General features: G+C 23.8%; 1 protein-coding gene across 2 annotated transcripts in view; it reads left to right on the top strand.

Annotated features, from left to right (window-relative positions):
- Positions 1-25,048, top strand: part of LOC149375315 (troponin C, isoallergen Bla g 6.0101-like) — a 389,315-nt gene that overhangs the window by 288,621 nt on the left and 75,646 nt on the right. Inside the window, exon 4 of one of the 2 annotated variants that reach the window (XM_089589266.1) lies at positions 19,708-19,905. In XM_089589266.1, the coding sequence (XP_089445392.1) occupies positions 19,708-19,905 (198 nt within the window). Of the gene's footprint in view, positions 1-19,653; positions 19,906-25,048 lie in introns of both variants that reach the window. The other variant, XM_089589265.1, reaches the window with a different exon arrangement.

Below are 25,048 nucleotides of genomic sequence, written 5' to 3'. Positions count from 1 at the left end.
TAATTATTGCATGATCATGAAATATAATTAAATTTTCTATAATAAAAGAATTAGAATCTTGAAATATAATGTTTGCTCATGAAGAAATCAATTAAAAATTTATTAAAAATTTTATAACTTCTAAAAATAAAATAATTTATATAAATACATCTTAAATTTATTGCACTAATCTGCCATATAAGAAATTTAATTTAATTAGATAGAAATTTTTGGGATTTCATAAAAAGAATGAGATCTTGGAGGATAAGAAAATAATCAATCAATTGAATTATTAGAAATTTTTATGAATAAAATTAAACGTATTCTTATAAATCTTTCTAAAATGATGTAAAAAAATATCAATGTTCTTATTAATGAAATTAATGATCCAATTGAAGAAATTATATTTCAACATAAATAAGAATCAGGGTAATCTCTATATCGTCGTGGTATTCCACTCAAACCTAAAAAATGTTGGGGAAAAAAAGTTAAATTTACTCCTAAGAATATTATAAAAAATTGAATTTTTAATATTATTTTATTTAATAAAACTCCAAAAATTATTGGATATCAATAAATAAATCTTCCAAAAATTGCAAATGCTGCTCCTATTGATAAAACATAATGAAAATGTGCAACTACATAATAAGTATCATGTAGAACAATATCAATAGAAGAATTAGAAAGTATAATTCTTGTTAATCCTCCTAAAGTAAATAAAAAAATAAATCCTAATAGTCATAAATTTGTAATATTTAATTTAAGTTTTATTCCATTTAATGATGCTAATCATCTAAAAATTTTAATTCCAGTAGGAAGAGCAATAATTATTGTTGCAGAAGTAAAATATGCTCGTGTATCTACATCTATTCCAATAGTAAATATATGGTGAGCTCAAACAATAAACCCTAGTAATCCAATAGAAATTATAGCATAAATTATTCCTATAATACCAAATACTTCTTTTTTTATTCTTTCATTACAAATTATATGAGAAATTAAATAAAATCCTGGTAAAATTAAAATATAAACTTCTGGATGACCAAAAAATCAAAATAAATGTTGGTATAATACTGGATCTCCTCCTCCAATTGGATCAAAAAAAGAAGTATTAAGATTTCGATCAAATAATAATATAGTAATCGCTCCTGCTAAAACAGGAAGAGATAATAATAATAAAATTGCTGTTAATAATATTGCTCAAGCAAATAAAGGTAATATTTCTAATTTAAAAATTTTTATATTTAAAATTGTTGAAATAAAATTAATAGAACCTATAATAGATGAAGCTCCTGCAATATGTAAAGAAAAAATTGATAAATCTACGGATGGACCTATATGTGATAAGTTAGAAGATAAAGGAGGATAAACAGTTCAACCTGTCCCTGTTCCAGATCCAATAAATATTCTAAAAATTAATAATATAATTCTTGGAGGAAGTAATCAAAATCTTATATAATTTATTCGAGGAAATGCTATATCAGGAATTCCTATAATTATAGGAATTAAATAATTTCCAAATCCTCCTATTATAACAGGTATAACAAAAAAAAAAATTATAATAAATGCATGAGCTGTAACTAAAGAATTATAAATTTGATCATTCCCAATTAAAGATCCAGGGTTTCCTAATTCTAATCGAACTAAAATTCTTAATCTTAAACCTACAATTCCAGATCATATTCCAAAAATAAAATATAGTATTCCAATATTTTTATGATTAGTAGAAAATATTCATGTTTTCATTTATTTATATAGTTTAAATTTTTAAAACATTATATTTTCAATATAAAAATAAAATTAATTTTTATAAATATTTAAAAATATAAATATTTTCTTAATATTTTCATTATTAAATTTTAAAATAAACTATTTAAATTTAAATTATTATTAAAAAAATAAATAATCTATTTATTATTATTAAATTTATTATTAAACTATTAGAATAAATTTTAAAATTTATAAATTTTAAAATTTTAATAATTAAATTTTCAAAAATGAAATTAATTATTCCTTTATCAATTAAAAAATAATATTTTTTTATTATTTTTAACAAAAAAAAATTCAAATAAAAATTTAAATAATATAAAAAATATATTTTTCCAAAAAAAAATATTATAAAATTATTTTTAAGATGTTTAAATTTAAATAAATAAAATCTTAAAATAATTAAAATTAAACATAAAAATAAAATTTTAATTTGTTCAAATTTTAATAAATAAATTTCTTCAATATTTATAAAAATTATTATAAAAAAGTATTTTCCAAATATAATTGAATTAATTATTAAAATTATCATAGAAAAATTTATAATTTTGCTATCATTACAATTAAAATAATTTATAAAATTTATTTTTTTATTTATTAAATAATAAATTAATCGAATAGAATATATAACTGTTAATATTGTTTTAATAATTAATATAAAATATAAAATTAAAAAAAAATAATTTATGAAAATTTTTTTTAAAATTAAATCTTTAGAATAAAATCCAGAAAAAAATGGCATGCCACATAAGGAAAAATTAGAAATTATTATTATTATCATAGTTATTGGTATTAAATTTATTAAATTTTCTATAAAACGAATATCTTGATAATTATTTATTGAATGAATAATAATTCCTGAACATATAAATATTATTGATTTAAATATAGCATGAATAATTAAATGAAAATAAGCTAAAAGATAAAATTTTATCCCATAAATTACTAATATTAATCCTAATTGAGATAAAGTAGAATATGCAATAATTTTTTTTAAATCATATTCAAAATTTGCTAATAGTCCAGCTATTAATATAGTAATTATTCCAGTAATAGTAATGTAAAATAACAATATTCTATTTTTATATATTAAATTATAAAATCAAATTAAAATATAAATTCCTGCTGTCACTAAAGTAGATGAATGAACTAATGAGGATACTGAAGTTGGGGCAGCTATAGCTGCTGGAAATCAAGAAGAAAAAGGAAATTGAGCTCTTTTAGTAAAAGCTCTAATAATAATTAAAATTAATAATATTTTATTATTGAAATTTAAATTTATAAAATTTCAAGAACCATAAATTATTATTATTCTAATAGATAATATAATTATAATATCTCCAATGCGATTTATTATAATTGTTAGTATTCCAGAATTATAAAAATAAAAATTTTGATAATAAATTACTAAACAATAAGAAACTAATCCTAAACCATCTCATCCTAAAATTAAAGAAATTATATTTGGCCTAATAATTATTAATAATATAGAAATAATAAAAAAAAATACTAAATAAAAAAATCAGATATTATACAAATCATGATTTATATATTCACAACAATAAAATATAATTATTGAAGAAATTAAAAATACAGTAAATAAAAAAAATATAGTAATTCAATCTATATAAATTAACATGTTTATTGATAAAGAATTTATAATTATTAAATTTCATTCAATAAATGAATTTAATTTTATAAATATAAATAGGTGGCCAAAAATAAATATTAATAATCTTATTAATAAAAAATAAATTCCTCTTAAATAATATAAAATAATGTATTTAAAACAAATTTTGTAAGTTTGATTCCACAAATCAATATTTTTAATTAAATTATTTAAATTAGTGAAAAAAATTAGTTTTTAAAATTAATAAATTTAAAGGTAAAAAATGAAAAATTAATATCAAATACTCAATTATATTATTAGAATTGAATTTTATTAATTTATTATTTCATATTCCATGAAAACAATATGAAAATAAATAAATATTATAACATGCTCTAAAAAATATTCTTAAAATTAAAATTAGTACGATTATTTTTCTTCATCTTAAAATAATTATAACGATTATAATCTCTCTTAATAAATTTAAAGAAATTGGTGAAGCTATATTATTTATACATAATAAAAATTAAAATATTATTAATGATGGTATAAAATATACTATCCCCTTATTTATTATTATGTTTCGACTTTTAGATCGTAAATAAAAATAATTAACTAAAACAAATATTCTTGATGAACATAAACCATGAACAATTATTATTATAATTCCACCATAATACCCTCAAATTTTTATTGAAAATAATCCAATTAATATTATTCTTATATGAACAACAGATGAATAAGCAACAATAATTTTTATATCATAATGTCGAAGACATAAAAATCTTAAGAATATTATTCCAAAAAATCTTAAAATTATAATTAAATCATTGAAAATTAAAAAATTAATATTTATTATTACAATTATTCGATATAATCCATAACCTCCTAATTTTAACATAATTCCTGCTAAAATTTTTGAACCAATAACAGGGGCTTCTACATGAGCTTTAGGTAATCAATTATGAAATAAAAATATTGGTAATTTTACTAAAAATGCTCTAAACATTAAAATATAAAAAATAACTATTCAAAATTTATTTAATAAAATAATTTCTGAAAATATAAAAAATTTTATTGAATTAAATATTTTTAAAAAAATAAATAATAAAATTAACAAAGGAAGAGAAAAAAATAATGTATAAAATAATATGTATAAAGATGCTTTAAGTCGTTCAGGTTGATATTCTCAACCTATAATTAATAAAAAAGTAGGGATAAGACTAAATTCAAATATAAAATAAAATATAAATAAATTAATAAATATAAATCTTAATAATAAAATTAATATTAAAATAATTAATAAAATTAAATAAATTGATATATTAAAACTTTTTTTTCTTACTATAATAACTAACCTTAATAATAATAATGTTAATATAATTATTATAAATCTAATTTTATCAATTATAAAATTAGAATAAATTAATATAAAATAATTATTATAATTGAATAATAAAATATTAATAAATAAAAATATAAAAATTGAAATTCTTAAAAAGAAATATATATCAATATAAAAAAAATTATAAGTTAAAATTAATATAATTAAATAAATCAAAAATTTTATCATAAATTTATTAATAGAAATTTAAATCTATCTCTTCCTTTATTTTGAATTAATAATAATAATAAAGTTAAACCTAAAACTCTCTCACAAACAACAAAAATTAAATAAAATAATATTAAATTTAAAAGATTTATTGTATTTACTATTATTATTAAAAATATTAATAATGTGAATATTAAAAATTCTAATCTTATTAAATTTAATATTAAATTTTTATAAAGACAAGAATATCGAAACAATGAAATAATAAATATAAAAATATATAAGTAATAATTTAAAAAAATAATTCAAAAAAAAAAATAATCCATCATTAATCCCCAAAATTAATATTTTAAGATTAAACTATTTTTAAAATAATTATTAATTTAAATAAAATATTAATTTTGTAAATTAAATCTATAAATTTCAATTTTATAAAATTAAATAACAATAAAATTTTTAATCAATACATTTATAATAAATTTATTTTTATTACCTTTAATCTTATTAATTATTAATTCTTCACCTTCTTACTATAAAATATTTCATCCAATAATTTTAGGATCAATTCTTTTATTATACAACATAATATGTTCAATAAATTTATCGATTTTTAATAGAAATAATTGATGATCATACATTAGATTTTTAATTATTGTAGGGGGAATAATAATTTTATTTTTATATTTTACTAGATTTATTAATAATATAATTACTTCAATAAAAAAAATGTTTTTTAAAAATTTTATTATTAAATCAATAATTTTATTTTTATTTTTTATTATTATAATTTTAAATGTTAATAAATTTTTAGTTTAGTATAATAATTTTAATGAAATTTTTAGAATATTTATATTAAATAAATTAAATTTAATTGATATAAATTCAATATTATTATATATATATATATATATAATATAAATTTAAATTTATTAATTTCTATTATTTACATTTCAATTGTTTTAAGATTAATTGTAAAATTAATTATTTTAAATAAATTTACTTTACGAAAAATAAATTAAATGAAAAAATCAATTTTAAAATCAAATGAATTATTAAGAATTATTAATTCAATAATTGTAATTTTACCTACTCCTTTAAATATTTCTATAATATGAGATTTTGGTTCATTATTAGGAATTTGCTTAATCATTCAATTAATTACAGGGTTATTATTATCTTTACATTATTGTCCTAATATTAATTTAGCATTTAATAGAATTATTCATATTATACAAGATGTAAACTATGGGTGATTTTTTCGATTATGCCATATAAATGGAGCTTCTATATTTTTTATTTGCTTATTCATTCATATTGGCCGTGGAATTTATTATAATTCATTTTCTTTCTATAAAACTTGAAATTCAGGAATTTTTATTTTTTTAATTACTATAATAACAGCTTTTTTAGGTTATGTATTACCATGAGGACAAATATCTTTTTGAGGTGCAACAGTAATTACAAATTTACTTTCAGCTATTCCTTATATTGGAAATTCTTTAGTATTATGATTATGAGGGGGATTTTCTATTATTAATGCTACATTAAATCGATTTTATTCGTTTCATTTTATTATACCATTTTTAGTATTAGCCTTAGTAATTCTTCATTTAATATTTCTTCATGAAACTGGTTCTTCAAATCCTTCAGGATTAAATAGAAATTTTTATAAAATTCCTTTTAATCCTTATTTTTCAATTAAAGACATTTTAGGATTTATTTTATTTTTTATTATTTTTTTATTTATTTGTTTATCTATACCTTATAAATTGTCAGATCCTGAAAACTACAATAAAGCTAATCCTATAATTACTCCTATTCATATTCAACCTGAATGATATTTTTTATTTGCTTATGCAATTCTTCGTTCTATTCCTAATAAATTAGGAGGAGTTATTGCTTTATTATTATCAATTTTAATTCTATTAATTATACCATTTAATTTTAAATATAAAATAAAATCATTTAAATTTTATTTTTTAAATCAAATTTTATTTTGAAATTTTATTGGATTATTTATTATTTTAACTTGAATTGGAGCCCGACCAGTTGAAGATCCATACATTTTTATTGGACAAATTTCATCAATTTTCTATTTTTTATATTTTTTTATATATTTTTATATTTCTAAAAAATCTGATTTATATTTAAATAAATAATTATTTAGTTTTTTAAACTATATGTTTTGAATACATATGCAAGAAATTAATTTTTCTAATAATTTAAAATTTTAATTAATGAAATAAATATTAAATAATTTAATCTTACAGGTAAATAACTTATTAAAGTTATATATATTAAATTATCATATCAAAATCGAGGTACTGTCCCTCGAATTCAAATTATTAAAAATAAAATTATTGAATAAATTAAATAAAATTTTATTTTAAATAAATTTCCTCCTATAAATATAAACATAAATAATATTATTATAAATATAATTATTCCATATTCTGCAATGAAAATTAATGCAAACCTTTCTCTTATATATTCAATATTAAATCCTGACACTAATTCTGATTCTCCTTCAGAAAAATCAAAAGGTGTTCGATTTATTTCTGCTAATAATCTAACAAAAAAAATTAATATTAATGGAAAATTAAAAAAAAAAAATCAAGAATATTTTTGTAAATTTATTAAATTAATTAATTGAATTATCTCCCTTAATAATAAAATTGATAAAATTATTAAAATTATCCTTACTTCATAAGAAATAGTTTGGGCAATTCTTCGTAATCCTCCTAATAATGAATAAATTCTATTGGATGATCAACCTCCAATTATTAAAGGATAAACTCTTAAACATATAAAACATAAAATTAATATTAAATTTATTTCACTTAAAATTATTATATTTAAATAAGGAATTAAATTTCATAAAATTAATATTAAAAATATACTTAATAAAGGACTAATTAAATAAAATAAATAATTAGATTTAAAAATCAATGAAATTTCTTTATTAAATAATTTAATTGCATCACTAAATGGTTGAAGTAATCCTACTACCCCAACTTTATTAGGACCCTTTCGAATTTGAATATATCCTAGAACTTTACGTTCTAATAATGTAATAAAAGCTACTCTAATTAAAACTATTAAAATTATATTTATTCTTCTAATAAAAAATTTAAATATATATATATATATATATAACTATTATTTAAAAAAAAATTTTATTAATAAATTCTAAATTTATCACACTTATCTGTCAAAATAATTATTTTATTTTTAAATAAATTAATTATTAAAAAAATAAAGTCCTTTCGTACAAATATTTTTTAAAATTATAAAGATAGAATCCAATCTGGCTCACACCGATTTAAACTCAAATCATGTAAGATTTTAAAAGTCGAACAGACTTAATTTATTAATTTCTTCATTAATAATTTATCTTAATTCAACATCAAGGTCGCAATCTTTTTTACCAATATGAACTTATATGAAAAATAACGCTGTTATCCCCAAGGTAATTTATTTTAATTATTATAATTAAATTTTTAAATATAATTTATTTATAATAAATTAATAAAAAATTTATTTAAATTTTTTTATATCCCCAATATAATATTTTTAATTTATAAAAATTTTTATTTATTGATTATAAATTAATAATATAAAATTCTATGGGGTCTTCTCGTCTTTTATAAATATTTAAGATTTTTTACTTGAATATAAAATTTAATTATTTAATTTTATAAAGTTTTTATTTCATTTATTCTTTCATTCTAGACTTTATTAAAAAGACAAATGATTATGCTACCTTAGTACAAAAAGGCAGCTATTTAAAAAAAATTCATGGAGCAGAAATTATTTATTATTAATAATTTAATAAACTATGTTTTTATTAAACAGATGAATAATAATTATTGCCGAATTCATTAAATTAATTTTTAAATTTTAAGATTTTATAATTTAATTTTTACTAATTCAATCATTATTAATTTAGTTTTTTTATTAAATTAAATAATTTTATAGATTTTAAAATATAATTTAAATAATTTTGACATGATGTATTTATTATTATAAATTATAAAAAAATGAAAATTTTTAATTTTATTTTTAGAATTAATTTATTTTTATAATTATTAAAATAATTTTTAAGCTTATCCCTAAAAATTTTTTTTTAAAAATATATTTAAATTTTTTAATTAACTTAAATATTAATTTTAAACTAAATTAAATTTAATTATAAAATAATTAGATATCAATAATTATGAATAACATATGATTTCAATAAAAATATTTAAAATATTAATTTTCAATAATTTTTATATTTATTTAATTCAATTATTTTCAAAAAAATAAAATTGATTATTTAATTTTAATTAACACTGATACAAAAGGTAAAAAATAATAAATTCATAATTTATTTAATTAAATTTATTTTCTTTATCAATACTTAAAATATTAAATTATTTAATTTTTAAAAAATAAATTATGTTCATATTATTAATAATTTAAAAAAAATTAAAATTAAAAATCTTTAAAATTTATTTAATTTATTATTTTAAAATAATATATTAAAATAATTTTTATTAGCAGAATAAATGTTATAAATTTAACTATATTTCTATTTCTAAATACACTTTTCAGTATATTTACTTTGTTTCGACTTATTCTAAATAATTTCTTAAAGTGACGGGCAATTTGTACATATTTTAAATTAAATTTAAAAAAAATAATTTTTTTTTTTACTTTAAATCCAATTTCAAAATAATAATCTTAATAATTTGAATAAATTTAATTTATTGTATTTCATTTATATTCTTATATATAATTACATATTGATTTATAATTTTATTTTATAAATATTTAAATTATTAAATTTTTAAAAAATAATTTTATTACAAACATACATAAATTTTATAATATAAGTTTATTTTATCGTGGAATATCAAAGTAAATAACAAAATCCCCTAATAAATTAAAATACCGTCATAATTTTTAATTTTTATTTTTTAAAAATTAATAATTTATATAATTATTTTTAAATAAAATAGAAAGGTATCTAATCCTAGTTTTTTTTATATTTTTATAATTATCTTTATTTAATTTAACAAAAATAATTTTTAATAAAAATTTAAAATTTTATCTTAAAATTTTTATTTAAACTATTTATATTAATTAATACTCATAAATTTATTTATATGAATTTATTTATTTATATGCTTTGTATAACCGCAAATGCTGGCACAAAGTGATTTCATATCAATTTTATATCTATTTATTAATTTATTAATAATTAATAATTCTATATATTAAATTTATATTAAATTATTTAAATTTATTTATATCATTAAATTTTATATATACAAATTAAAAACAATAAATTTTTAACTAAATTAAAATTTATAAAATTTAATTTTAATAATTTTCTTTTTCATGTAAAAAAAAATTTTTTCAATAAACTAAAATTTTCATTTTAAGAAAAAAATATATTTATTTTTAAATTATGAATTTAAGGACTTAAACTTAGTCTATTTCTTAAAATTTTATTATTAGCTAATTAAAAATTCAAATGTAATAATATTTTTTAGATAGAACCCTACCCCAACGGTACCTACCTCAGAATACTTTATACGGATACATTGATTACATACCTTGTAAGAGGAATTATCAATATTTTGCAGTATATTCTTCAAAATTTTTTTAGTGTAATAATATTTTTTAGATAAAACCCTACCCCAACGGTACCTACCTTAGAATACTTTATACGGATACATTGATTACATACCTTGTAAGAGGAATTATCAATATTTTGCAGAATACTCTTTATAATTTTTTAGTGTAATAATATTTTTTAGAAAGAACCCTACCCCAACGATACCTACCTTAGAATATTTTATACGAATACATTGATTACATACCTTGTAAGAGGAATTATCAATATTTTGCAGTATATTCTTCAAAATTTTTTTAGTGTAATAATATTTTTTAGATAAAACCCTACCCCAACGGTACCTACCTTAGAATACTTTATACGGATACATTGATTACATACCTTGTAAGAGGAATTATCAATATTTTGCAGAATACTCTTTATAATTTTTTAGTGTAATAATATTTTTTAGATAGAACCCTACCCCAACGGTACCTACCTTAGAATATTTTATACGGATACATTGATTACATACCTTGTAAGAGGAATTATTAATATTTTGCAGTATATTCTTCAAAATTTTTTTAGTGTAATAATATTTTTTAGATAGAACCCTACCCCAACGGTACCTACCTTAGAATACTTTATACAGATACATTGATCACATACCTTGTAAGAGGAATTATCAAAATTTTGCAGTATATTCTTCAAATTTTTTTAATATAATAATATTTTTTAGATAGAACCCTACCCCAACGGTACCTACCTCAGAATACTTTATACGGATACGTTGATTACATACCTTGTAAGAGGAATTATCAATATTTTGCAGTATATTCTTCAAAATTTTTTTAGTGTAATAATATTTTTTAGATAGAACCCTACCTCAGAATACTTTATACGGATACATTGATTACATACCTTGTAAGAGGAATTATCAATATTTTGCAGAATACTCTTCAAAATTTTTTAGTGTAATAATATTTTTTAGATAGAACCCTACCCCAACGGTACCTACCTTAGAATACTTTATACGGATACATTGATTACATACCTTGTAAGAGGAATTATCAATATTTTGCAGTATATTCTTCAAATTTTTTTAATATAATAATATTTTTTAGATAGAACCCTACCCCAACGGTACCTACCTTAGAATATTTTATACGGATACATTGATTACATACCTTGTAAGAGGAATTATCAATATTTTGCAGTATATTCTTCAAAATTTTTTTAGTGTAATAATATTTTTTAGATAGAACCCTATCTCAACGGTACCTACCTTAGAATATTTTATACGGATACATTGATTACATACCTTGTAAGAGGAATTATCAATATTTTGCAGTATATTCTTCAAAATTTTTTTAGTGTAATAATATTTTTTAGATAAAACCCTACCCCAACGGTACCTACCTTAGAATACTTTATACGGATACATTGATTACATACCTTGTAAGAGGAATTATCAATATTTTGCAGAATACTCTTCATAATTTTTTAGTGTAATAATATTTTTTGGATAGAACCCTACCTCAACGGTACCTACCTTAGAATATTTTATACGGATACATTGATAATATACCTTGTAAGAGGAATTATCAATATTTTGCAGTATATTCTTAAAAATTTTTTTAGTGTAATAATATTTTTTAGATAGAACCCTACCCCAACGGTACTAACCTTAGAATACTTTATACGGATACATTGATCACATACCTTGTAAGAGGAATTATCAATATTTTGCAGTATATTTTTCAAATTTTTTTAATATAATAATATTTTTTAGATAGAACCCTACCCCAACGGTACCTACCTCAGAATACTTTATACGGATACATTGATTACATACCTTGTAAGAGGAATTATCAATATTTTGCAGTATATTCTTCAAAATTTTTTTAGTGTAATAATATTTTTTAGATAGAACCCTACCTCAGAATACTTTATACGGATACATTGATTACATACCTTGTAAGAGGAATTATCAATATTTTGCAGAATACTCTTCAAAATTTTTCAGTGTAATAATATTTTTTAGATAGAACCCTACCCCAACGGTACCTACCTCAGAATACTTTATACGGATACATTGATTACATACCTTGTAAGAGGAATTATCAATATTTTGCAGTATATTCTTCAAATTTTTTTAATATAATAATATTTTTTAGATAGAACCCTACCCCAACGGTACCTACCTTAGAATATTTTATACGGATACATTGATTACATACCTTGTAAGAGGAATTATCAATATTTTGCAGTATATTTTTCAAAATTTTTTTAGTGTAATAATATTTTTTAGATAAAACCCTACCCCAACGGTACCTACCTTAGAATACTTTATACAGATACATTGATTACATACCTTGTAAGAGGAATTATCAATATTTTGCAGAATACTCTTCAAAATTTTTTAGTGTAATAATATTTTTAAGATAGAACCCTACCCCAACGGTACCTACCTCAGAATACTTTATACGGATACATTGATTACATACCTTGTAAGAGGAATTATCAATATTTTGCAGTATATTCTTCAAAATTTTTTTAGTGTAATAATATTTTTTAGATAGAACCCTATCTCAACGGTACTTATATTAGAAATATTTTATAAAATTATATTAATAAATATATAATATTAAAAATATTTATAATTTTTTATTTATTTATTAAATAAATTTATTTATAAATTTAAAAATATTTATTTAATTAAATAATAAATATTTTTTTATAAAATTATATAAATGATAAATTTAATTAAAATAATATAATTATTATTATAAATTTATTAAATATTATTAATTAAATTTTAAAAATGAAATTTTATAAATTTTAATTTATTTAGTTAAATTACTATTAATTTTTTTCTTAAAAATCTGAATTCATACTTTTACGTTAAGTAGTATATATATATATAAATTTATTAATTATAAAATATTTATTTATTGGGAACACATAAATAATTAAAAATAAATTATTTAAATATTCAAAATAATAATAATTAAATATCTATTTGTTTGAAAAAAAAATTTATTAATATAAAAAATTTATAATATATAAAAATCTTAAATTTTATATATTATTATTTTTTATATTTTAATTATTTAATAAATTTTAATGACTTTATTTTCATTATTATTATTATTATTATTATTATTATTCTATATTTATAAAGTTATGTCTATTCCTAAGGCTTTTCGTAAAATTATGAAGGCCTTATCTTAAATTCTTAAATCGACTTTTCGTATTTTTTTTTTTTTTTTTTTTTTTGGATTTTATCTGTAAGAATGTACTCTCTACATTTTCTGCGTCTAAAGGTAAATGAATTATTCTGTAACTTTTTTCTATTTTTGGAAGCAATAACAATGCAATGCCAGTCTAAGCCATTGATAAAATTCTCTTATCTTGTTATATCAAGTAATAAATTAATATTTTAATCGAAAAAGTTCTCTCTGATCCTTCAGGACTGTGAATAAAAAAAAAATTCTATGAATTCGCTGACATAGATTTAAAAACAGTTTTTTTCTTCATTATTAAACTAAATTAATAAAATAAAAATAAATGTAATTGAGCATGCTCTTACAAAACATAATTTCTTTAGTCTTAGCATTTGTGCCTAAGCTAATTTGGCTTAGAATACGTCAAAAAAAAATGCTGAGCATGATTTATCTTCTAATTTAAGGATTGGATTGATATGTATACGAGCACTAGTCTCTTTATTATCAATTAGATCTTCTGTAAAAAAACATTTTGTATTTATTCCATATGTCATTGCCCTTAACGATTTTTTTTAAATTGAGAATCACGTGAAAATTGTGGTTATTTAAATGAAAGCATAGTTGTGATAGGTTTTTTAAAAATTGTTATCAAAACTAATATTATGATCAATTTAACCCGTAGTAGTTGCAGTATCCCTAATCGTTCCTATTAAATATTGTTGTATGCTTTTAAATGTATAAATAAAGATTTAAGATTTTTTTTTACTTCTGTTTTTAAAAAAAAAAATTGAAAACTGACTTCTCTGAAGTAAGAATTGCTGAAGTAAGAAGAGGACATGCTTCAAAGATTTTGCAAAATTATCGATCTTATAAAACTGAGACAAAGCTGTAAGGGGTGTCAATAATTCTTTCGAGGTGTTTTTTATTTGATTGTTTTTGAATATTAATTTGTCCTTATTTTTAAGATGTTTAAATGAACTTAACATTTTGTAACTTCTACCAGGAATTTAAAACTTTTGCAATTTTATTTCTGCGTCCAACGAACTTAAGCATCTGCCATCAACATAATTCTTAATTTTGTCAAAAATTTTATTTTCACAATTACTCACTTTTTGAACCCCTATAATTTCTCTATCACTGTCTATATAAAAATGTTGTTATGTATGATTGAAGTCCTTTGTATTAATAAACAATATTCGACATTTATGTGACACTCCTATTATATTCCTGAAAACTTGGTGTACTGTACAACCATTAAATCATTAATTGAAATGTTGTCTTCATGTTTAGTGTTATAATAATGCTCGTCAAACATTAAATTTTTCTAGTAAATTGTGGGTAACCATTTTTCTTTTACCATATTACATTAGTCAAAGTTTAAAGAAATTTTTTAACACTTTTATTATTTTGTTTATTTATAAGTAATCTTTCAGTTTATATAAGTTTGAAACATGTAACATGTGGTACAGAAATAAAAGCAAAAACCATTGTGTATGTCATAGAAAAGTTGTGGCAGGTGATAATTGCGTGGGGTAGGGGGGGGCGTCAATGTTAATTATCTGGTACTAAAAAATTATAATTTTTTTTTGTAATTGCAATGTTGAGGTAACAGTTTTTTATTTTTTATCTTTCAATTAAAGTTGCGACTGGTATATTATGATGATTACATGGCACTTCCTTAATACTAACAAAATCATTTACTTAAATGGAATATGACAAAAACAATTCAGATCTTCCTTAGTCATGAGTTTTCTTAACTTTTGTTGTGAATAGAAGTTATTTTTGAAGTTATACTTCCTTGAACGCATTGTGCCCGAGAGTAAATCAAAAATTTTGGATTTGTAACCTTAAGAAAAATTATAACAAAAGTAGATTCTGTATGTTACTCCTCCCTCGCCATACCACCCCGTGACTTCTGCATTCTACACCGTAGAACTCAACGCTACCACCACCCATCACTTTAAATTTTATATACTTATACTTTTTTTTTCTTTAACTCACTCTTAAAAAAATAGGTGAAAAAAAATACTTTCCGTTAAATTTGAGCCTGTACAGGCTAGGTATCAGGCTACAAAATTAAAAATCGAAAATTATACAATAGGCGGTTCGGTAGACTCATACACAAAAAAAAAACACAATAATTCACAATATAAATTATTCCCGCAGGCACGTGAAAATTCGTAAGTGTCTTGACTTACTTGTCACCTGTCGAACTATTGACTGACAATAAATTATACAAAACGCCAGCGCTTATATAGGCAACGGTAAAGGGCAATAAACTCAATCGGGACATTTGAACTTTCTCAGTAAAGGAAGGTACGCTTGATTAAAGGAAAGCACGTCTTCCTTATTATTGATGTTATGTTTGTCCAGTTAAATATAAAGCATTCCAGAAGTAGTTTTTTTTTTGTAATTGGCTTCATTGTCAAGGATTTAGAAGTTATCCCAATCGAATACGTGATTATAATTATTTGATGTGCGCAAACGACTGAATCAGAATTTTTATTTTTTATGTGCTCACTTATGCGGACTTCAGCAGCTCACTTTGTCTCACCCACATGTGACGCAGGACAATTTTCACAGTAAAATTTATACACTACATTTGTCTGTTTATGTTTTTCCGTTTTATCTTTTCCTAAACAGACTACGTGGTTGAGTTTTTTGTTGATAAGAGGGTAGGTGTGAATATTGTAGAGTTTTAAGAAGGTTAAGATTTTTCAAAATTATTGTCTACATTTGGTATACCAATTTTGCACAAAGGGTACGTGTTTATGGTGCTTTTGTTGTGATTCATATATTTGTGTCTTTTTAATCCACCTTTATATTTTTGTTAATAAGGTACGAAGGATAATTATTTCTTGTCAAAAGATTTTTTACTCTGGCAATATTCACAACATGAAAACATGTTCTGGAAAGTAAGATCGCTCTATCAACTAAATTAAACACAACATTTCTTTTGTAGCCCACTGGATAACTAGAAAAATAATTGAAGATGCGTCCGAAAGGAGTAGATTTTTTAAACCAGTCAAATTTGAAATGATTCAAATTTCTGATTCTGGTCAAGTCTAAAAAGTTAAGATTATTGTCAATCTCCATTGAATATGTAGGGTGTAGTTTAGGATAATACGAATTAAAGACACTTACTATTTGGTCAATGTGTTCAACGTTCATAAAAAGTAATACATTATTTACGTAACGAAAATGAAAGGATGGAGTAATGTTGTAATTATTTTTCAAAATGGAGAGACAGTCATTTTACAGGTCATCCATTACAAGGTCAGCAAATAACGGTGAAATTATTTTTAAAAACCTACTAAATTATCTACAAAAGCGAGCCTCTCAAATTTAAAAGAATCTTAACTCTAATGGCTTCCTTTCTAGAACGTACCATCCTAACACTCTGTTACTTACAGACAAAACATAATCTAAATTTCATGGCTTGCCGAAAATACACAAGGTCGATGCCCCCTTACGTCCTATCGTCTCTCTAGTCAATAGCCCGACCTATTTTCTGGCAAAAGTAATTTACAACGAACTCAAGAACTCAGTTAATGTTCCAAAATCACACATCAATAACAGCTTCATATTAAACAACAAACTAAAAATATAATAACCCACTGCTAACTACAGATTAATGTCTTTAGATGTCAGCTCCCTATTCACTTAAATCCCTTTAGAAATAGTACTAAGGAGCATCGATCGACGTACATTGACTATCTGTGGAAGATATTGAACAATATACAGAACTTTTATTTAACAACACTTTTTTTACTTTCAACAACAATTTCTACCAATAAATTTTCGGCACGCCAATGGGTTTTACCATTTCACCTTTATTTGCTGACCTTGTAATGGATGACCTGGAAAATGACTGTCGCTCCATTTTGAAAAATAATTACAACATTAACACCATCCTTTCATTTTCGTTACGTAAATAATGTATTACTTTTTATGAACGTTGAACACATTGACCAAATAGTAAGTGTCTTCAATTCGTATTATCCTAAACTACACCCTACATATTCAATGGAGATTGACAATAAACTTAACTTTTTAGACTTGACCATAATCAGAAATTTGAATCATTTTAAATTTGACTGGTTTGAAAAATCTACTCCTTTCGGACGCATCTTCAATTATTTTTCTAGTTATCCAGTGGGCTACAAAAGAAATGTTGTGTTTAATTTAGTTGATAGAGCGATCTTACTTTCCAGAACATGTTTTCATGTTGTGAATATTGCCAGATTAAAAAATCTTTTGACAAGAAATAATTATCCTTCGTCCCTTATTAACAAAAATATAAAGGTGGATTAAAAAGACACAAATATATGAATCACAACAAAAGCACCATAAACACGTACCCTTTGTGCAAAATTGGTATACCAAATGTAGACAATAATTTTGAAAAATCTTAACCTTCTTAAAACTCTACAATATTCACACCTACCCTCTTATAAACAAAAAACTTAACCACGTAGTCTGTTTAGGAAAAGATAAAACGGAAAAACATAAACAGACAAATGTAGTGTATAAATTTTACTGTGAAAATTGTCCTGCGTCACATGTGGGTGAGACAAAGTGAGCTGCTGAAGTCCGCATAAGTGAGCACATAAAAAATAAAAATTCTGATTCAGTCGTTTGCGCACATAAAATAATTATAATCACGTATTCGATTGGGATAACTTCTAAATCCTTGACAATAAAGCCAATTACAAAAAAAAAACTACTTCTGGAATGCTTTATATTTAACTGGACAAACATAACATCAATAATAAGGAAGACGTGCTTTCCTTTAATCAAGCGTACCTTCCTTTACTGAGAAAGTTCAAATGTCCCGATTGAGTTTATTGCCCTTTACCGTTGCCTATATAAGCGCTGGCGTTTTGTATAATTTATTGTCAGTCAATAGTTCGACAGGTGACGAGTAAGTCAAGACACTTACGAATTTTCACGTGCCTGCGGGAATAATTTATATTGTGAATTATTGTGTTTTTTTTTGTGTATGAGTCTACCGAACCGCCTATTGTATAATTTTCGATTTTCAATTTTGTAGCCTGATACCTAGCCTGTACGGGCTCAAATTTAACGGAAAGTATTTTTTTTTCACCTATTTTTTTAAGAGTGAGTTAAAGAAAAAAAAAGTATAAGTATATAAAATTTAAAGTGATGGGTGGTGGTAGCGTTGAGTTCTACGGTGTAGAATGCAGAAGGCACGGGGTGGTATGGCTAGGGAGGAGTAACATACAGAATCTACTTTTGTTATAATTTTTCTTAAGGTTACAAATCCAAAATTTTTGATTTAGTCTCGGGCAGAATGCGTTCAAGGAAGTATAACTCCAAAAATAACTTCTATTCACAACAAAAGTTAAGAAAACTTATGTCCTGTAAGAAGGTCGCCTAAACCCTCCTCGTGGAGCATTGCGTGGTGAAAAAGCACATGTGAAAAATCACAGAGGTACTTGCCCGAACTTCTTTATATATACGTGTGAATGCGTATATATGTGTTTACCTGCAATGGCTTAGAGTTCGCTGTTTTCCTAAATTTCATATTCTAACTGTATCAAAGAAGAATATCTTATATTGATAGTTCCATAAGTGGCTCACTGTTTATGTTATATATTGTATAACTGCGGCCCAACTTATTGCACTTCAGCAATACCTACTTATTTCTTTGTTTTGACTATGAAAGCAACATGTCCTATAATGGTTAAGGTAAATATGTATATGAGTGCATATTATAATTATTGGACTCTGCCTATAACCATTTTGGGCTTAAATTATTTACGAGCCTAATATTCATAACTTGATAAGTGTAATAATAATATAAAACTGAATATCACATCCATATGATTATTATCAAAGGTAATCATTTACAATCATGCATAGACACATAAAAATACAATTTTTTTTTTTAAAGGATCAGGACAATTGGAATTTGAAGAATTTTGTACACTGGCAGCCCGATTTTTAGTTGAAGAAGATTCTGAAGCAATGCAGCAAGAACTTCGAGAGGCTTTTCGATTATATGACAAAGAAGGAAATGGTTATATTACAACCGATGTATTTCGTGATATTTTGCATGAACTTGATGATAAATTGTCTCCAGAAGAATTGGACTTAATGATCGAAGAAATTGACGCTGATGGTTCAGGAACTCTTGATTTCGATGGTTTGTTGTAATAACTTATTTTTTAATTACGTTAAATGCTTCACATATTTGAAATACATAAGAACTAAGACACTCTTACTTTACACTATGTCAGAAAAGGTTACGTCCTGAAGCTTACAGTTCGTGCATGATCTACAGTGGAGATAAAAAATACTATGACAGTACAAAAAGCTGCTCTTATTTTAAATGAACCAAATTTTAAGATAAGTTTTGTTAACAAAAAAGTAACATAATCGACAAATACGTTTTATCATTTGGATAATATACTTTTTCTTCATAGTCAAATTTCAGGTATTTCATCATACAGTTTTTTCTGTATTCATTCATTCTTTTACAAACCAAACGGATTTTGCTAAAAACTAACCATCACCTCTCTGATTCAGCTTAAATTTTTTTTCCAGTTTCTATACTGAAAAATAAGAGATACGTGTCCAAGGAATTTTTCTTTTATCACCTATTTTCGATTTAATAAGTTATAATAAATTTCATGATAGTGGTTAGAGACTCATTTAAAACAATGTATAGCTCCGAATCCTTAAGAGCTACAAAATTTTTACCAATCACACTTTTGTAGCTAAAAAGTTAAATTTTAAGGAAAAAAATTAAAAATAAAAAACTATCAACAAAGTGATATTGCTATTAACAATTTAATTGTTTTAATCGATTTAATCGATCAACACGTAAACTGTTTTTTGTTCTCCAAACTTTTTTATTGCTACTTTGTTTTTTATTGTTTTATTAACTGTCTACTTTTATATAAAAAAACAGATTTTTCATCTCTTCGATTTTTTGGAATTTTAAAATTTCGTGGGGAAGCCTGACTACAGTACGATCTATGATTCAAAGTGTTACCCACGCTACTCACGTATATTCCCCGAACTACAAGTTCGTTGGCTTTTGGATTAGCTGTGCGTTTATTTTGGTCCACTACCAAGAAATATTCTCACTCGTTGTAATTTAAAGTTGAGTAATTTTTGGTTTGTAACAATGTCATATAAAGAGGCACGTAAAATGCAAAATACTAGGATAACAAGTGCTTTGCATTTTACGTGCCTTTTTCCGTGGCATTGTTAAAAAGTAAAAATTATTTAACTTTAAAGATCGATAAGATCAGACAGATGCTTTAAGCTTTTTTATTTTAAGCATCTAACAACAAACACTTCTAATTTAAGGATAGTAAATAAAAATCAACTTTTGAAACTGGACTTTTCAGTTTTGTCAGATGCATTACAACAAAAATTTTGTTCTTCATGCCACTTAAGGTTATCAAAGTTGAAAAAAGAAGATACAAAAAAGAGGGAAAATAAACTACTAAAATTGGTACATACAATATTTTGATTACTATATTAATTTCAGACATACCTAACCTCTCGTAATATTTTATGTCGATGTTTTAGTCTAATTTTATTGTAGACGCTACAAAAGGAGGATTCTTCAAGTGAAGAATCTGATGTAAAAGTAGGGAACAGTGACGGCACATCTGGATTTTTGGGAGGTAATCCATTTTTGCAAAGTAAACGAGTGGATTTTTTCAACAAAGGATTAAGCTTCTTAGGATCTTTGGCAAAAAAAAAAAAACTATCGTTGAAAAGGTATTTATAAAAAAAATCAAAACAAATATTGTCCGTAATTGATGAAAAAAATTTTAATTTGAGCCAAGATGATCCAGATGATCTTAAAACAGATGACGACGAGTCCTTGATAATAAGTGCTTTGCAAGAAAGTTTCAAGACTTCAGCCAACCGTGTTCATAAAATTAAAATTCCTACTATTTTTTGATCGTGGTCTTATAAAAAAAATTTAGGACACATTTTCTATCGCAACTCATCACATGATAAGCATAGCAAAAAATATTGCTCAAGATAAGAAATTAATTGGGGATCCAAATCCAAAACAACATCCATCTGTAGATGATAATGTTGTCGATACAATTTTTCGCTTGTACCAGTCTGACGACTACACTCAATATATGCCTTGAAAAAAAGATTACGTTTTGATAAAAGTAGACAGCATATTGCTACCTATTAAAAAAAGACTTGTATTAAATAATTTAAAAGAATTGTATGAAATTCTTACTAGTACGTATCCAAATATAAAATGTAGTTTCTCAAAGTTTGCTAGCTTAAGGCCGAAATATTGTGTTTTGGCAGGTGCTTCTGGTACTCACTCTGTTTGTGTATGTCCTATACATTAAAATGTTAGTTTATAAGTGACTGGTGCCAAATTTAAATCACTTACTTCCAGCTTTAATCTGTCTTTGATTAATTGTAAGGATTGTTTAGATCGTATGGTACGCAAAAACAAAACGAGTGATTGTTATTTAAATTCTTGTAAGAAGTGCTCAGGTGTGACGACTGTTATTGAGCAACTGGAGGAGATTTTTGAAGAAAAACGTACTGAAATTGTTACCTACAAACAATAGATTACGGTTGAAAGAACCTCATTGCAGACCCTACTATCTCCAGTTCATAAATTTTTACAGAAGTTAAGTGAAGGTTTGCAAATTGCGTTGATTCTTTCATTTTTGGTTAAAAAACAAAAGGATTTTTTAAATGAGATGAAAAATAAACTGAGAGAAGACGAGTGAATCGTAATTTACGACTTTTCAGAAAATTATGCTTTTATAATTCGAAATTCGGTTCAGGATATACATTGGAACAACAATCAGGTGACCGTACACCCATTTTCAATTTATTATAGGAATGACTTGGATGAATTGAAAATTTCAAGTTTTGTTTACATTTCTAAATGCGTACATCATGACACTATTGCCGTTCATCAATGTCAAAAGCAGTTGATTGAATTTATTAAAATCAATTTACCGCGTGTTGATAAAATAATATACATGTCTGACGGTGCAAGTGGACAGTATAAAAATGAAAAGAACTTTATCAATCTCACTCATCACTTTGAAGACTTAAAAACAGCAGCAGAGTGGCATCTTTTTCCTACTTCACATGAAAAGGGGCCATGCGACGGAATAGGCAAGATTGTAAACCGACTAGCTGGCTGAGCAAGTCTTTAGAGAATTAACAATCTCATTCGAACGCCGTGAGAAATTTTTTATTGGGCCACAGAACAACTTCTGAATATTACTTGTCGTTATTCTACAAATGATAGTAACGACGAAAAAAGAAAATTAGTGTCAGAGAGATTTTTAAGAGTATCAATGATCAAGGGATTCCTAAAATATCATAGCATGGTTCCACTATCTCGTCAAGAATTATAAGTGAGGCTGTTTTCTTTGCAGAAAAAAAGAAAAATTGTGAAAATTTTCAAGTGACATATCTTTGTTATGAACATAAAAAAAGTTTTACTTGTACATAAAAATTTTGTCACATCTATTACAGTTTACAGTACCATACTCAGGGTACTCTAGAAAAATATGTGTGTTGAAGTGCCTCACAGCACCCCTGATGTCACGTTATTTTGTTTGGGGTCAACTGAACAATTAAGTAACTGACAGCTTTTTTTAATTTTATTTTTTATCTTTCCCTTTACACTTTTGTTAGTGACCACCGTGATCGCAAAATCTAGTAACGTTAAAAAGCAGCAACTGTATGAAACTTAGTAAATAGCCTTACAGCCCTGATTAAACTAATTCCAGTAATAAACTAGAAGTAAATATATTCAAGCAAGGGTTCCAAATCCTACTCTTGGATTACAGTTAATGGAAATCTTAAAATTTTCTTTTTTTTTACTCAGACTCTTATCAAATGTAAAGGGACTCTATACATAGTCTATTGCAATGCCTTACGGTGATTTATGCAATTAAATTTACAACTTTTTTAAACCTTCTTATACGTTAAAGAGAATAATCTGTGTATTTCAAAAGCTCAGTGAGCCACCCATTCATTATAAACTGAACATGACAAGCTAAAGCTGTGGCAAGTATTTTTATAATATTGAGCATGACTGTAACTATATACAATTTACGTATTTTTATGTTGTGATTCCAGATATATTTCCGCAAGCGACTAACTCTTCAACGTGCTTAAAACAGTTTGTTACGACCAACCCTGGGAGTGGGTGGCTTTGAACATTGAAAAGGAGTCAGGCTGGGCGAGAAGCCTTTCCGAAGTTGTATAATTGGCCACAGGGATGAATCAACGGTGACAACACTGAATTGAAGACTATAGGTGTAGTGAGGTAGTGCTTCTGATGGATTCCACTGCCACCACTAAAGCTTGTGTCGCTGATGAGTGGTTTGGCAGTCAGGATCGAACATTAGTAAGCACTGTATGCCAAAAACTACAGGTATGCGTGAAGAGGTAGTGCTTCTGGTGGATTCCACTGCCACTGCTGGAGCCAGTGTCACTGGTGGATGGTTGGGCAGTGACTCACAGCCGTCAAAGAGAGCCCGTTGCCAGAATTCGAGGTGAGACGTGACTACTAGCACCAAAGTGCTTTAAAAATTTGTTTGATTTTCACACTAGTTGGGCGACAATACTCCATAATGTAGACAACGATGGCAAGAGTGGATGAAATAAGAATTAATACATAGCGCCTTTTGCGTGGTCTTATACATAAGTATTTATTGTAATAAACTAGCACTATAGCCACTAGCACAGCACAGGTCTCGTTAAGCGAAAACTTGGCATAGGCTTAGATAGAGTGATCTGGGAAAATAATTTCGAGAAGTTATGCCGCCCTTCTTATATGCTATAAGCAACTTTCTTACTTGTGATGTTCTCCAGAAACTAGTGGTTACCACCTAGCTAGTGGTAGGCAGTACTATCAAGCGCAAAGTTTAAAATTAAAACTGCGCATGACATATTAAAATTAAAATTTATGTTAGAGGATTGGAATAAGTGAATAGTAGTTATATTAATAATCAATAAATAATAAGATAATACCCTGGAAGGTTACAAATTACTATCTACTTAAATTATTAGTGGTTTTCAAGAATGTTCTAAGACAGTCCTTAATAAGAAAGTATACCAAGATATCATAGAATCTGGTTGTTGAGAGTTTTCTATTACTAAAACTAATTATGTAAAAATCCAACGTTGAAAACATGTCATTGAAGGCATTTTTCAACGGTTGCGACGATGCAAAACAAATCATTAACGAAACTGATAAACCGAATACTATTAAAATAGTAAAAAGTAGACTGTTTGCTGAAGCATGAATTGCCCTATTG

The sequence above is a fragment of the Copidosoma floridanum genome, unplaced genomic scaffold, assembly GCF_036245765.1.
Source record: "Copidosoma floridanum isolate Cflo_tuat_1 unplaced genomic scaffold, Cflo_Japanese_pri ptg000008l, whole genome shotgun sequence".
NCBI classification, from domain to species: Eukaryota; Metazoa; Arthropoda; class Insecta; order Hymenoptera; family Encyrtidae; genus Copidosoma; species Copidosoma floridanum.
This window is presented reverse-complemented; position numbering and strand designations above follow the sequence as displayed.